This window comes from Poecilia latipinna, unplaced genomic scaffold (assembly GCF_001443285.1).
Source record: "Poecilia latipinna isolate Pla-1442-1.1 unplaced genomic scaffold, P_latipinna-1.0 Scaffold66, whole genome shotgun sequence".
NCBI lineage: Eukaryota > Metazoa > Chordata > Actinopteri > Cyprinodontiformes > Poeciliidae > Poecilia > Poecilia latipinna.
Window position 1 is genome coordinate 313,234 of NW_015112682.1, and position 16,626 is coordinate 329,859.

The window sequence follows — 16,626 nt, forward strand, 5'->3', positions numbered from 1 at the left end:
ATTTAATAAAAACAAGGGAACCTAGGTAGACAAAATTATACTTAGAAATATTGTAATATTAATTAGCTTTCTAATAACCAAAGAAAAAGTCTCCTCTAATTTATTTTGAAGGCTTGATTATCTGTTTCCGGTCATGTTAAGTTAGCTTTTTTTTTCTAACTTACCATGTCTGTCTCAGCTACTGGAGTCTGCAGGTTTCTCCTCCCTTTTTTACGTCACAGATAAGCCTAAGTAAACTCGTGCAACAAGTGGCATGGAGGTAGACTTCCTCACTGTGAGTTTCTAAAAAATATTTTTATATGTGTCTCCTTTTTTTTTTTTTTTTGGTGCAAATAATCAAACATAGTTCCATTCTTCTGAAAATAAATCAGCCATGCATATTTAAAACAGCTTACACAAACAGCGTCGTTGGACAGAGATACAAGAGCACAAAAATACAGAATGGGGCTAAGTAACACATCTAAGGTGTGTATGCAAGTGAAGGATGACACACACACCTAAAGACAATGAGCAGGAAGTCAAAACAGAACAAAACACAAGGATGTGAAAAAAGGGAGTGCACCAGATAAATATTTATGTTCAAATACTTTATGCTCATATCACTGAGCATGGACCAAAATGAAAACTACCGATTTAAAAAAAAAAAAAAAAAAACCAGACACGAAGGAAATAAGTGTTCCTCACAAAATTGATTCTTCTTCCTATAATTATTGTTTGGACCAATAAATAGCTTAACAAATAAAGGAGACAGGACAATAATCTGCAGTACCACAGGAGAGCAATACGCAAGTTTAAGCCAAATGGGAAAAACAGGTTTATTTTTAAACTGGACCTCATTATCTTTCTACCACACATTTTGGTAGCTCAGATTCTTGGACACACCAGCAATAATGGATAGAAAACAAAAATAAAATTCTGTATACAGGCAAAAACAAGTTTTTAAAAATATATATGTGGACAATCTAAATAGCATGACATAACAGTAATGGTACAAAAGAGGTATGAGGTACACTTAAGGGGCGTACAATGTTCTCTTTTCTTGCCTCTTTTACATGATTTTAAATTTAGTGCAATGGAAACTCTTGAGTCCCTTTCATGTTTCAATAAGGCATATGTGAAACTTAACACATCTTATTATAGCGAGACATGGAGAACATGTTACCGGTCCCTCTGACGGGTAAATGAAAAAACTTATAGTTGCATTAGAAACATGAACGTCTTCCTTCTTTTCTTTATCGAACATATTTATAACCTACAATCTTCTCTGTTGTAATAAAAACAATGATATAGATGTTTTATGAGCACATTCCATCAAAAGGTAACAAAAATTAACAAGCTACTACAGAACGTGTGCAACAGTCTTTCAAGTGCCTCAGGTGTCGTTATTTTCATTCATTATTACCAAAGTAAATACTGCAAAAAGACTCTGTCAGGGTCCAGTGCCATAAAGGTCCATTCATTTGTCTTCACTTCCTTCATGCTCCTTCTGTTAATGTCAACATACGTGTATCTAAAGATGTAATTTCTGCTTTTTGTTTTTTATGGGTGTATTTTTATTTTTTTTATTTTACAGATTTCCATCCTCTTAATGCAGAAGCATTTCTTTGGTTGCCTTAAATCCTCAGTTGCAAACCCACTTATTGATTGTGAAACTATTGGAGGCTTTTTTTTTTTTTCCATTAGATATAGGGAGTAACAACTTGGGTGTGGCAATAAAACAATCATCTTTCAAAAGATTCAGTTCCAGCCTGGCTTTGGACATCAACAAAACCCCAAAAAATACTACAAGGATTTTTGTGCACATCACAAACAGCAAGTTTGGGAGAAATTTAATTCATTTTTTTTTGAATGACTAAAAATCAACCAATAGTGATGGATGAAGCTGAACTAAAGAAAGGTAGGTCTTTTTGAGTCAGTGAAGGTGCTTTTTAAACCCGAGGCTTTTTGATGACAGTGATGTTTTCATCTCCCGCCTCCTTCCTCCTTCCAGGGCTTATTCAGGGAGCTCGAAGTGACCAATGGGAGGGGCCTTAAAGAGTCGGCCCGACTGCTGCAGCAAATCTTATCAAGTCTCTGATTCGTGTCCTGCCAGTGGGATGATGAACACAGTGATGTCGTCGCCTGAGCCCAGTTTCTCGTTGGGTAGCCGCCAGCCGCGCTCTTTTAGGACACCTCTGGACCTCATCAGCAGTTCCTGAGCTGCCAGTGTGTATCTGTGCAACACACACAGAGAGCACACATTCATTTCAGCAAGTCATCCACTTAAAAGTGAAGGAATAAATACATCAAAACAAAATATGAACGTTATTGTTTATCATACCTAAATCATGGCTTAAACATCCTATTCTTATACTTAGCAGAAGCATTTTAAATATCCTACATCACAGCATAAGTTAACTGCTTAGGCTAAATATAGTGTTTTTAAGAATAAAAAGCTTAAAAAAAGTTGCATGCATGTACAAAACACTTTCAAAATCTTAAAAGAACTCTTAAATATCAGTTCTAACAACAGCTTAGAGAATAGTTTATAAAACACACAGTTGGAAGAATAAAGCAGGATTTGTCATCCCCTAGTGGACAAACGTGACACAACACATCTGAATTGAACAATTTTGTTTTATAGATAGCACTCAGACAGCAAAAGCCTGAACCAAAAAAACAGTTTATGAAACTGCTCACCTCATGGGATCGGACGGGTCACAGCGTGATAAATAGTTGGAAACAGCTTCTGCCACTTCCTTGTCAGTCGTTACATCCCACAGTCCATCTGTGCCCATAACCAAGACGTCGTCTGGTCCGTGTTTGTTTTCATCCAGGTTGTAAACTTTCACCTGTGAACAGTGGAAACAACTGTTACATATTTGTAAAGCTGCAAATATGTAGCTTTATTTGCCGGGAAGGAGAGTCAAAAATATTTATGCTAAAATATCAAAGGTGATGGAATAGTTAGACAAAATGCCAGATTTTCAAACTTCAAAAACTAGAACCATCATCTCCAGTGTTTTTATGCGACATAATCCTGTACAGTTTGAATGAGTTGCTGAATTGTACAGAATGTTGGGGGGAAATATGAAAAAATAAATAAGATGGAATAATCTACTGCATAAGTGTGAACACCCTGAAACGACAATATGTTTAAACTCATTTAGATTACTCATGTTCACAAACAAATTCCACATTATGTATTTTATGTATCATTATACAGTGGAGAAATGTGTCAATTATTGGAAAAAACATAGGGCCTCAATAATACATTTTTTAAATTTTATTTTATTTTTTTCAAAAATTGAAGAAAACACAAAGGCAAGTGCCCAACGAGGCCAACAATGATCTGCTTTTTTCCCAAAAGATAACATAGAGGCTTGACAGAAATCTACTAAAATCTGGGAGAAAAAAATATGTATGACACGGGGGATTGCCAAAAAGCAAACAAAAGCACAACAATAACAACAACAAAAACAGACAGTGCTGTATGCCACATGTTTTAGGTGCTGAATCCTTAAAAGTGTTTTGGGTGTCACCTCTGATTACAGAGAACTGCAGCCTTTGGAAACTGAAATGAAACCTCTCTTGTAACCCTGTGCATTTTTTTTTTCAACTTTGATAGGTCAATAAATATTTGCTTTTTTTCAGAACATGCTTTGTTCAAATCGCTAACATCAAATCAGAGACACATTGTCTGAGTGACTTTTAATAAGCATGTGATAGTCAGATCATCTGTAAGCTCAAAATACTCAGGTCATTTAGTGATCCTGTGAGCTGAGTGAGGCTTGAAACAGGAAATGAGAAAGTGTGACCAACAGATTCTCTATTTAGGTACATTTGTCCTACAATGACATATGATGTCTATAAAGGGTGAAAAAATGGGTTAGTACATAAAAAGACAATACACTTCTCTGTCAAGTGAGAGTCATGCAAAAATGTAGAATTTATCTTAATTTAGCAAAATTGGTTTAACTGAATTTATTTTTAATTCTTGGTCATAATCAAGAAGGTTTTCTGTTATGGGAAACTGACTGTGGTTTATACTGCCTGGGGCTTGTGGCTCTGAGTTGAGATGAGGAAATGGTTAAAAAGGTAAACACACTTTCCTGTAAACAATTTTCACTGCATGGCTCATGTGACATTTCGTAGGTTTATTCGTCTTACAAAGGATGCATACATTAAAATGTGATGTTTTGATTATTTCTACATGATAAATGTTGCACTTCTCATTGAGCTTATACCAGGATCGAATATAGCTGTAGCCACATTCAGATCATTAATGTGTGGTAAACAGGCAGAATAATGCAGATCACTTTTTTTCAATCACGTCATACAAGTCAATCCAGCAATATCAATAGTATGATCTGTGTGTGCTTTCAGAGCAGGCAGCTGGGATTGTGGAATTAAAGATGCATTATCTATCTCTCGGTAGCATTTACCTGAGCAATATGCACAAAGTGTGTTGGGCATTTCCACAAAACCCAACAGTAACTGTCTGAGCTCTGTGTTGGGATTCCCATTCTGGCTGTCCCAAATGCATTTAGTGGTTGAAATAGAAAGTGATTTAACTTATCTTAAGTTAAATCACTTTAACTTAAGATAAGTTAAAGTGATTTAACTTATAAAGTGATTTAACTTATAAAGTGATAAGTTAAATCACTTAGAGTGATTTAACTTATCACTTTAAGTTAAATCACTAATATTTAACTTAAAGTTAAATATTCTAATATTAGAAATATTAGAACTAATATTTCTAATATTCAGAAATATTAGTTCTGAAGCACTAATATTTCTCATGTTAGAAACTGGGGTATCACAAAGTAGCACTTTATAGTGCTTCAGGACTTTGTTTGCTTAAGAACAAAGAAATCATTCAGTGCAGCGGGAGCCTGTTAATAGGTAGTTAGATGTTCCTCTGTTGCCACATTTAAATGAATGAGTCATTAAAAAGACTCCTGCAGAACCTGATGGTATCCTGTGGAGGTAATGCAATCACTTTAATTAGGTTTGCTGGAGCATGAACACATCTAATACATGAAGGACAGCAGATCCAATAGTCCAGGTTGGCATCTATTGTTTTAGTATATATACATGTTATTATACATTATACGCTGTATCATTAGTCAAGTAATGAAAAAAAGTTAATTTATCTATTTTAACATTTAGCAATTTACAGATAGATCCTTTAGAGCTCCACCATGGCTGATGAGTGGTTGGAAATAAATGTTATTCTCCAGACGGCTTCACAGTACGACAACCAGAATATTGCTAAGCTATTATCTCTGTTTTTTATATATTTTTAAATCCATATTGCAAAGAACCATATACTTTGCAAAAAAAAAAAAAATGTCAATGGTGAACCAAAGTTTGTTGAATTTTGATTTTTTTTTTTCTTACCCTAATGGTTTTTATTGAACAGCAGCTCGACAGGAAAGAAGGTGGGGAGAAAAGGAGATGACATGCAGCAAATGTTTGAAATTTTTGTGTTGTGATTAAATATTTTGTGGAAAACTATTACATCTCTTTGTTTATCTGCCAAATAAAGTTAATTTTAGGCCTGCAGGGAGTTTTAAAAACAGGGATGGAAACCAGTGAACACTAGTGTGATTTTGGGGAGGTTGAGAACCTTGCAGGCAGATAATGACCTCTAAACCTAGACTTCTTTAGTTTTGTTGCTTTTGGTTTTAAGAGCCGTTAATTTATTTGAAGTTTATATTGTTTTTGATCGTCCCAAAATGATTTTAGCACTTTCCTGAAATCACAAATCTGAGCAGAAAGAAAAGCAAAAACCAACCTCTCAGGCAGACCTTAAGGCCGTACTAAGAACTATTTTCTGATGTGACGCTGAAAAGGAAAGCTCAGGGAACGAGAGCCGTTTGATCTGATCTTAAACTGACTGAAGCCACTGAAGCAGAGACACGGAGGCGGCTCCTCCGGCGAAGCTGACAGGTAGCTGGTGAAACTGAGACTCACCTCAGGGACACATGACAGGAAGGGCTTGATGTAGATGTTGGAGTTGTACACCTTCAGGTCATGATCTCCCAGCCCACGAGTCACCCCGATTGTTGCCATTACACGAGCCTGCACACACGCATGGATACACACACGCACAGTCAGTATCACGTCAAACAGAGAAGTATTGCAGGGTTTTTGTTCCAGGATGAGCTTACGTTCCCAGAAAATCCAATTATGAAGGATTATTAGAAGAGAGCATGCTCTTTCAGAGAATAATGAAAACACTGAGCAGGTCTCATTTTTGTGCAAGCAGACATGGCATTCAGAGGAAAAACTCAACAGAGAAGAGAATGCTTTAAAAATGAAAATTAAAGAAACATAATCTGCTCCACTTTGATGAGAACAAATCATCCCAGGAAACAATGAAAATGGAAAAAAACAATAAAAACCTCTCAAAACATTATGATCGATACCAAAAAGAGTGACTTACACTGTCAATAATGTCACATTAAAATTGTTAAGCTAAAATTGCATATTTACATCCTAGACACTAATAAACTAATAGAATGTATTATCTCTGGTTTCGAGGAGACACACTGTCTTATGGTTTTTGGTTTCTTACCTTTTTCCCTTCTCCATATATCAGTGGGAACTTCAGATCATCTTCTACAATTGTCTTATAAGCCCTGCAGTGACAAAGCAAACACCGGCTGATTAGATACACGGACATTTCACTTGATTCGCAAACTTTCAGCCCAACTTCCTAGGTTATACTCGAGATTCGACTTAGCTAGGTATTTCTATGAAATATTGCTGATTAGAGCAGTCTTTAGCTTGGAAACAGATTACAGCTGATCATTTTATGAACACTTATGGGATGAGAGATGTGAAGCATGAAGAGTTTTACCAGCCAGTCATGGTGTGGTCTCTGTAGAGCATCTTCTTGCCCAGCTCACTGTGCTGGATCCTTCGAGGGAACTCAATGTGAGTGAACTCATTTCCCAGGAGTTCGGGCCTCAGGAAGCCCTGCAGGGACACACTTAGTTAAAAGAGGCTGCATCAAACCAGAGAATGAAAAGATTTGAGCAAATTATTTTCTAAAACAGGTTTGTGTGAGCGGAGATTGAAACCTAATAACAATAATGATGATAAAAAAGTCAGCTTGTTCTTGGGGAGTGTTATAGAGCTACTAAAGCAGACAACCGATGATTTACAGACAGCTGTGGGGTCAGCCTAGATTACTGAATGCTTGCTATTAAAATCTGAAAAGTGTCAGGGAAATGAAAAATGCAACAATACCAGATACTGTAACCGCTGTCTCTCTGATTCAGGGGTGAATTCATTAGTCATCGGAATGACTTCATTGTTTCGTATAATTATGGCCCTGAAGAGAGAAACGCAGAGAACAGAGCAACAGTTTGGTCAGCAGTGAAGTTGCAAAAAAAGAAAAGCTTACACAACGAGTATCTACACGAGCTAAGAGCACTTACCTGCTGTCTCCAGCATTGGCTACATAGAGTTTTCCCATTAAATAAACGACAGCTAAGGCACAACAGCCACCAGAAATGGCATAGGAAGTTTTTTCCTTTTCAATGAGGTCATCCTGCGAGTAAAAAGCAGAAATAAAAGGCTTCAGATTTCTCTAAACATGATTTACAGTTCATTCTTTCCTAAAAAAAAAAAACAGCAAAGAACAAAGAGGCTTTGAAGAAAACATTTGCTTCAGGATGTTTATCGGCACTGTAATCAGAAACAGACAGTAAAACTGCATCAAAGGAGGATATGATTCCAGAGTCGCAGATTCAGTCAGAATAGCAGTTCATGTGAGAAGGATCTTAATATTCTGACAACTTCATGATACAGTTTCAAGACAATCCAGCCTACTTCCTTTCTGTATTTAACAGTGGTGCCTTACAAAAACAGTTGTGTTGAAATTTTTATTATTTTGTTACATTACAGATCCAACTCTCAGTTTATGTTACAAATTGCTGGATGTAATTCAAAATTCTTAGCAAATAGAAATCTGAAAAGTAAGTCTCGTAGCTGTAGTCCTTCCCTTTTACTCTGATACCACTAAATAAGATCTAGTGCAACAAAAGTCCACAGGTAATTTAATCTCTGTTTAAATACAGCTGTTCTGTGAAAAGGCTGGTTAGAAAACATTCTTGAACAAACCACTTTGTGAAGACCAAATACACACCAAGCACACCAGAGACAAAGTTGTGGTTTAGATCAGAAACAAGTTAGAAAAAAATAATTTCCAAGGCTTTGAACTCAGAGAGTTCTGTTCAAACCATCATCTGAAAGTGGAAAGCAATGTTTCAGTGACTGATATCCTCATTTTTGAGGGCCATGCACTTTAAGTGGCCCCTGTTAAACAGGAAGACCAGCGAGATGGAGGCTGAAAGCATGTCTGTTTCCCAAGTACATGGCTGGGTAGATGGAAACAAAAGAGAATAAATATTGCAAAACGGATATAAAATCAGCTATAAGACAACACTGCTGAGACCTGATGTTGTATTAGGAATAAACTTCCACAATAAACTCTTCTTCTGTTACCAATTGCTGGATAAAGGCAGATTGTAGCTGAAGTATTGTTTACGTTTTAAAATCAGAACTGCTGCTCCTCAAGCAAATAAGAGGCCACATTTTCTCAAGACAGCTGCTGAGCAAAATTACAACAGTCTTAACCTCAGAGCCAAACCTTCAGTGAAATGGTTTATATCAAAGCAGTCATGTATTAACATGGCCCAGTCCAAGTCCTTATGTAACCTCCTCTGCCAATATCTAACAACAGAAGATAATTGCTGTTCATGGATGTCCTCTATTCAGTCTGACTCAGCTTCAGCTATTCTAAGTTTTTAAAAGTTAAAAACAGAGAGAGACAAACCCCCCAAAAGTTGCAGCTTTAATTGCAGGAAAAGGTGGTTCTTCAAAGTTTTGACCAAGTAAACTGAATACAAACCCACACCACACTTTTCAGAGTTTTATTTGTAATATTTCCCACTTATGTGCCGTTTTGTGTTGATTTTCAAATATAAAATCTTGAAAAAATACATTCAGGTTTGTTGGGACAGCATGACAAAATGTGGGAAGGTTCAAGCGGCATTAAAACTTATTTTCTAACACAAGCACAATGTGTCCTAATCCTCTCACCATCTGTTTGAAGGCGGTCTCTATGACTCCCATCACCAAGCTCTCCAGGCTGACGACCTTCTCCATGTGAAAGCGGACCGAGGCGTCGCAGACAGCGTCAGCGTCTTCCCCCGAGTCCTGCGTTCCTCCTTTTTTCGCCTCTGTCTGGAAGGGGCTGCCATTCTTGGCCAGGCAGATGGGAGGTGCACTGTTGGGATTCTCCAGTAGGTGGCAGATCTCCCCGAGGCCGTCTCTGATGATGCGGTGGAGAAGCTTGGACGCCATGATGGCAGCGCCAGAACCCGCATGGCCGTCAAACACCCCCCAGAAGTGCAGAGGGATTCCTGTGTTGTCCTGCAATCGATTCATAGAAACATAAAATCCATTAAAAAGAAATCATACAAGTTAATTTAGGAAAATATTCCTGTTTGTTGAATTTAAAAAAGCTCCATTTCGACATGAGTGTAGTTCAGAAATATGTTTAACCTTTATGACAATGCTGCAGCCATCTCTTGCACATTCCAATAATCATTTTATCACAATTAATCTGTTTGATCTGATTGTTTCAGCACTAATTGAGATGTATCATTTTAGTGCAAGAATAACAACGCAAAAAAAAAAAAAAATCAATCTTCTTTGATGTTAATAGCAGCCCTCAGTCATATTTACATTGGCTCTCAATGAGTAATGCAGAAACAAAGGAAAGAGTCTCCTTAGGGCTTTTGCTGCTTCCATATGATGCAATGAGTGATGGAAACGTGTTTGAACCTTCGTGTCTGCAGACATGTTTACAGGCCCAGTTAGCTTGGCTGACTGGTAAATAAACTGACTAGACATCTGCTTATCCCTCAGATGCTGCACGCAAGAGGGGGGAGGGCAGGACAAGAGATGATGTCATTCGTTTACTCCTAATGTAGGAGGCAAATGTGTGTATGTTCGAGTGTGACCTGAATAAGTACTGACTGAAAGATGTAAACAGGTGTTAAATGGCCACAGATGGAGTTCATTACGCAGATACATTAGATTTTACAACGTTATTCTTACATTGATGGATACTTGCTATTTGTAACTGACGGACAACAATGATAACTGATAATTGCACCATCTGGGTAGCTTTTCATTACGTTTATGTGACTGTCAGACATTAAGCAATGGCAAAGTGTTAACTGTCTTCAGTAAATCTCAAATAGGACAAAATGTCCCAAGATGGCCCCTGACAGAAGGATTCCACAAATTCGTTAAAATGTTGCCAATTTAAACTCAGCTGTTGCAAATTTATTTATAGAGGGTATTTAAAAAGAACCACAACTTTGAGTTGACAAAATTTTTACTAGTACAAAATGCTATGCATTAGCAAACCTTGACTGATGCCTGTTTAACATTATGGAACAGCATCTGAATAAAGCAGTGTAATGTGATTCTATTTAAGTGATTCAGTTGTGTGAGTTAAAAACCTCAGCTCAAATATAATCCTCAAATATTAGGAAAAATGAAACTGAGTATTAGTTAGGGTGCTAGTTACAGCTTCCTAACTTGCATGATTTTTGCTTGGCTTCATATTTCTGCTCTTTCCTCACAAGAAAGTTGATCAGACTTTTAATTGGGGATTTTTGTGTGTGTTCTCAAAAAAAAAAAGTTCTTATCAAAGAATGGGTTAAAACCAAATCATGTCCCTAAACTACATGAATAGACACTGTTAGAGACTTTCAGTGAAGTTGCTTCAAGATATAAAACAATTTAAAGTGCATCACTCCAAAGCACCTAGCTGTGTAGGTCAGACTGAAATCTATTATTCCCTCCAGCCTTTGACTAGCCCATTCATTCCTGGTTGGCTGTTTTTGCTCACCCCGTTGTCATCTACCAGAGTGGAGTTTCGGTGTTTGCTGCTTGGTTTCCTCACAAACAGCTTCTCACAAGACGCCTGGTCTTCATTCAGCATGCTCTTCCCTGCATTGATCGCCCTGATGGAGGAGGACACAATGAATTACAAAAGGAGCTTTGACTTTGATGATTCATAAAAATCATTCTGGTCCTTCTGACTACATTCTACAAAATGGTGGTAAAAACTAAGAGTGAGGTACAGAGGGGGAAAAAGTAGGGCAGGATGCAGTCTTGTCCCAGAAGGAAGTCATAGAAGAGATTAAGTGTTTTATGATGAGATGATGACGATGGTGGATAATGGCCTGAGAGTAATGCACGGTTTCATACTCAAGCAGTATCATCTGTCCTGTTGTGCATTGCAGCAGAATTTATTGAAACTGCTGGGAGGGAGGAAAAAAAATGATAACGGGTTGCAAAAGATTGCAACAGCATGCAGCCTTCTGAATGAACATTGCGATCTAATTTGTAATATCGTAGAGTAAAGTAATATAATATCACTCTACACTTAGTGCTGACTTTGCAGACAAGACAAATTCCATTGATTGATTATTTTCCCCTTTATGAGAAGGGAAAAGGCTGTAAACCCCAAGGCTTAAATAATCATCCTAAATTACAAACGTGTTAGCAAACATTCACCAAATTAAACATCAGGAACGTGTGGAGTCAGATTCCTGGCCTCTTGGTAAATGAGAGAGTTCATTATTCATTCTGCAAATCTCCGTTTCCTCAAAGTCAAGAGGGAAAACTCTGTCTCTTTAGCTGAGCTGAGCTGAACTGGATGTTATTAAATTCAAGCCAGGCATTATTATCATATACTCCAATTTAACTCAAAGCTAATACAAAAATATCGATCAGAGGTGCTATAGTTTCCCGTGGAAACTAAAAGCTGCCTGGAGGAGAAAGGAAGCTAAATTGGCAGCTATTCATGGTGTTTTGGAAACAGTGTAAAAATATCCACTGGCATGGTCAAGCTGCCACATGGGGTGAAGCTGGAAAGGCAGCAATTTGGGCTTCATACTGTTAGGTTATGTAACATTTTCAAGCTTAATTATAGATAAATGCTACATTAGCACATCTATGCATCTATTGAGAAATTTCAGTAATTTATTTATTGTCATGAAGTACCTCTGGGGATTTCTGCTGCTCCTGTTTTCACTGAAAGAAAAGTTAGAGAAACAGGATAGAAGTCCAAAAGAAATCTAAAACCGAGCCCGATACTGGAAATGTAGATAAGAGATAGGAGCACCATTAACTAAACCATAAATTTTAGCTAATTACAGTCACATAAAATCATGGATGATTGTTTGTCAGATCAAAAAAATATAGTGTATGAGGTTGAAATGACCAAATGTGGATTACATAAAGCCCTGTCAGTGTCTAATCAGTTGAAAGCAGTGGACAGGCACCACCGTGTCCTGCACTGCGGTGCCTGCATTGGGACTAATGACGGTGAAGAATTTTAAACCTCCTGATTGTCGTCTCCGCTTTCTGCCAGGGCCGGGACTTTATTTCAGAAATGCAGATGCATGACTGGCGAGAAACAACTCTTCATCTGTTCTGCAGCATGATCACAGCGATTCTACAAGCGCTCCTTCTGTTCGGCTCTGCGCTCCATATTAGTTGCTGTTCTATAGCTTCAGCTGAGCTTAGTGATTTTTTTTTATTATTATTTTTTTTTTCCACCAAGGTCATGTGGAAGGGTTGGCAGCATTGAGGCAGAAAATTGTCCAAAAGCTCGGAGCTTTGAAGAAAATTTGGAACAAATACAGAAGGCATGCTTTTGATTTGCTGTTACCAGATGGATTTCTTCCATAAAGCCTTTTATAAACCTTTCCGAGAACACATGATTAAATGTTCTCCTTTTTCTGTATCCTGAATTTTCTGATTCACAATAAAAGAGTCAGTGATAATTTAGTCACATGAGCTCAGTGAGCTATAATTACACGTTGCTGTTTGCTGCATGGGTGGATTTCACTTTAAACCCGCAGCTTCAGCCTCCGCTAGCATGTGCGTGAACTCCATCCCTTTGCTTTCTTTCTGTCAGATGACTGACAACTAAACTGTTCACTGTCTGGAGAATCAGTGTTTCTCCTGCTATGCGTTATGCAAGGAAAGTTCAAAAAGAGGAAGTGAAGAGTTCCTGTGAATTCTTTTTCTTGTGGCTGACGTGCTTTTTACGTGTGATGCAATTGCCTTTCTGCAGGCGTCACTTCTGAAACATTTTAAGGTTTATTTGAAACCACCTCTAAAAAAAAAACAGAAAACCTGACCAATCTTTAAGAACTACTTATAACATTTAGACATGTTCTCAACCAACTGTTTCCTGTTGGCTTAGCAACTGAGTAAAGCTGCGCTACTGGAAGTTGACTGATTGACAAACACTGCAGGACAGGTTGCACAAAATTGTTCACAGCCCCATGAAAATCATGAAAGAATGAGACTCTTCGTGCTCTGAATTCCTTTGCAGGAGGAGGAAGCTGCTTAGCAGCACATGAAGAAATGAAAGCCGACTGACAGGACAGAGTATACACCCAAAGTGAAAACAGGCACTACTCAAACTTGTGCATAGTTGGGAACATAATGCAGCTGCTATGATTGGCCTTGAGTATTTGTTGTTGTTGTTCTCTGCCTACATCTGTTATTTCATGAATCTTTAATCACATCGCCTATGTTTTGTTGTCACTAATAAAACATTTATGAGGTTCAAAGTACTTGTAGCTTATCTTTGCTTTCTATTAGTTCTGCGCTTGAAAGTAATAATTTCCATGCTCCAAAACAGATGAAACAGGAAGATGAAATTTATGCATCTGTACGTCAAAGACACTTCATTTCCCCATGACAGGTGAAAAATATATTTCTTCAGTTATCCTGCAACAATGTGCAAAACCCAGTCCACACATAAAAATGCCTTCTACAGTCATGTCAGGCCAATAAAAAAAAAGCACAACTAACTCCTAATTGCCTCCAAAAATGCATAAAATGTGAATGTAGGCCAGCAGGGCGGCCTCCAACTGGACAGCTTCCATCTGCACTATCTGCACATCACTGTTCATTCTCATTAGGGCACCAGGGGAAAAAAGTACTGAACAAAATGGACAAGACCAACAGATGCTCCACATCAGTTGTGTGAGGATTAAAACGTCTGCCTGCTAGATTTAAGATTCCTAAAGGCCAAATCATTCTAATTCTGATACATTACAGTACCAATCAGTTTTGTATTCTCCATTTATCACACCTTGTTTTGATATGAACAAATGAACTAATAAGATAAGATTGAATCTATTAAATGAATCGTTCAGAACAGCGGAAATGGGGTTCATAGTCTGTCTGTATTAGCATTTTGATTTTGTAGAAATCAACTAGATTTTCTAGGTTTATCGAAACTGAGCCAAGAGAGAAGTGGACCTCAACCATCTTAAAACAACCACAAGACCGAAATGTTCAGAGTGGTTGTGAGAATATATTTGTTCTAAACAACAAACGGCTCTCATGTTAATGTAGTGCTGAAACATCATTCAACCTGTCTTTTGAGATGTTCGGTACTCCTGTGGCTCACAGGACAGCAGCTGCCATACACACACCTTATGCCTTGGGCCGGCTCTGTTGTAACTAATACAGACTGACATGTCTGTAGGAGCAACAAGCAACATTTTGTCATTGCAACAAACACAACTGTGCAGTGGAACAAGATTAAGCTTCCAGCTTGAAATGTGTGAGTAGCAATAAGTGCATCAACAGTAATATAGTAATATACAAGATTCACATGTTGGTAGTTGTATAATATTGTCAATGTTGCCCAGCAGTCAGAATTATGAAATAAATGATACCCAGAATTGATAGAAAGCAGCATTTGTAAGTGTAGGGTTAGAGGCTGAGCTTTCCACTCAGAAGTAAAGATGAGTTCTATCAACTTGTAAAAACCGTGCGCTCAGTTTTGATGCCTGCGCTCTGGACTGTATGAACTTTTAACAGCTTAAGCTTGGCAGATCAGCTGATAATGCTGCATGCTGTAAACAGCATCAGCTCTAATGCTGCGATTACAGTTTCTGTGACTTATACACCAAAGTCGTTTGCTGCAGAGTGCAGCATGACTGCTCAAGCTAAACCATAGCCTGATGAGGCCCATTCAGCCTTCTGGGAGGTCATGGTGTCCCTGCTGACTTTTTTTTTTTGTTTGTTTTGTATGAGTCAGCCTTTTTCCTTAAAAGTTCAACACTGAGTAAGGAGTAGCCCACAAACTGGTGGACTGAGGCTTGTCTCACACACAAACACACACATGCAATAGTTTGGAATGTTACAGAGTGTTTTTTTGTCCGCAGGAGTCAGTCAGCAGTACATTCTGCTATCTGCTGATGCAGGAATCACATTCTGCTCTGCATTTCCACACGCACAAGTGATCCATTTTATTTTGTGTGCATGAGAAAAAGACGCAGGAACACAGAAATAGCAAACATCTCTTTACAATCGCATAGCTGCTATCAGATATTGTGGTCAGAATGTTTCAGAATCAAACCGGTCAGATCTGACGGCAGCCTGCATGCAAAGATATCAGACCTCACTGGTGTCTAATCAGCTCAGATGTGGACAGAGGTAGCTCTGTCTACCACTCTGATCATCACTGGGCTGCTGCAGCGCGTCGGAGCTGCTGCAGCAGCAAAACCCCTCAACAGGCCTGTCATTAAATTTACACCACACATCAGTGACTCATTTGCAATAGATTTAATAAACGTCCGGGGTCTGAATAATAAACGGATGCACTCACTCTGCGTATCCCGCCCCCCAGGGAAGCCTGGTGCCTCTCTTTAGCGTGACCACCGGCCGTGAGGCGTGTTCGGTGGAGTACTGCAGGAGCTCCGGGGTGAGGTCCAAGAAATCCGGCCGGCCGTAAGGGAAGCGATGCGGCAAGCCCTCCTGTCCGCTGTTCTGGCCTCCACCTGAGTGATGGTTGTGGTGGTGGTGTCCGTGAGGCATCATCCCTCCGACCAAGTTGGACATCGCGTTTTTAACTTTGCTTATCATCTTCGGCACCCGGACCAAAAAGAAAAGAAAAAGAAAGAAAGATCCAGGCGGAATAAAATTACACGCGATGCGATATCACGGTGGAAACGGACAGGGGCGAAAAACAACAGCGCGTGAAGACGGCGACGGCAATCATTTCAGGAAGCGATTGTTTTCCTCATTGGACCCATGTGACAGCTTTCAGAAAAGCAGACGCGAGGTTTTCCTCATTCAAACGGAATAAAAAAGCCTCCTTGGCTTGCGCATGGGCCGTGATCCGGCAGGAGGCTGTGGATCATCTGATAGGGCTGGGCTTCACCGGGATGTGCAACCAGCCGTGCAAAATTCACAGGCACCCAAATATCTGGATGGCAGATCTTTAAACTTCTTCTGATATCACATTTTAGACTTAAATCTGCCTTTGCTTCACAAATCCCCCTCTGGCCAAGATAAGGGAAGGTCTGGTTGACACTGACAGGAATATATTTCAGTTACTTTCTGATTCGTTGTGATGTAACTCTGCCCTGCCATCTCCAACTTCCGCCTTTATGACTCACCTATAATATGGCATCTCATCTGGTTGAGGATTTCCAACACCTCCATAATAATAATATTTAAAAAATTATATAACAAGTTATGTAACCAACAATCCTCTAATATCTCAGTCAATAT

General features: G+C 38.7%; 1 protein-coding gene across 1 annotated transcript; it reads right to left on the reverse strand.

Moving 5' to 3' along the window:
- Window positions 1-801: 801 nt before the first annotated feature.
- Window positions 802-16,376, reverse strand: ppm1j (protein phosphatase, Mg2+/Mn2+ dependent, 1J). The gene is made up of 10 exons (XM_015059964.1): window positions 15,719-16,376; window positions 10,922-11,036; window positions 9,097-9,429; window positions 7,431-7,543; window positions 7,240-7,324; window positions 6,848-6,966; window positions 6,563-6,626; window positions 5,959-6,066; window positions 2,680-2,831; window positions 802-2,213 (listed from the first exon to the last, which is right to left on the reverse strand). The coding sequence occupies exons 1-10, from the start codon at window positions 15,973-15,975 to the stop codon at window positions 2,066-2,068; spliced, it is 1,494 nt and encodes a 497-aa protein (XP_014915450.1). The 5' UTR covers window positions 15,976-16,376; the 3' UTR covers window positions 802-2,065.
- Window positions 16,377-16,626: the final 250 nt, after the last annotated feature.

Excerpts from the sequence above, each read along its gene's own strand:
- ppm1j (XM_015059964.1), bottom strand. The coding sequence starts at position 15,975 with ATGATAAGCAAAGTTAAAAACGCGATGTCCAACTTGGTCGGAGGGATG. Across the intron at positions 11,037-15,718 it reads TGGGGGGCGGGATACGCAGA|GGCGATCAATGCAGGGAAGA; the intron begins GTGAGTGCATCC and ends CTCCTCCATCAG. Across the intron at positions 2,214-2,679 it reads GACCCGTCCGATCCCATGAG|ATACACACTGGCAGCTCAGG; the intron begins GTGAGCAGTTTC and ends TGTGTTGCACAG.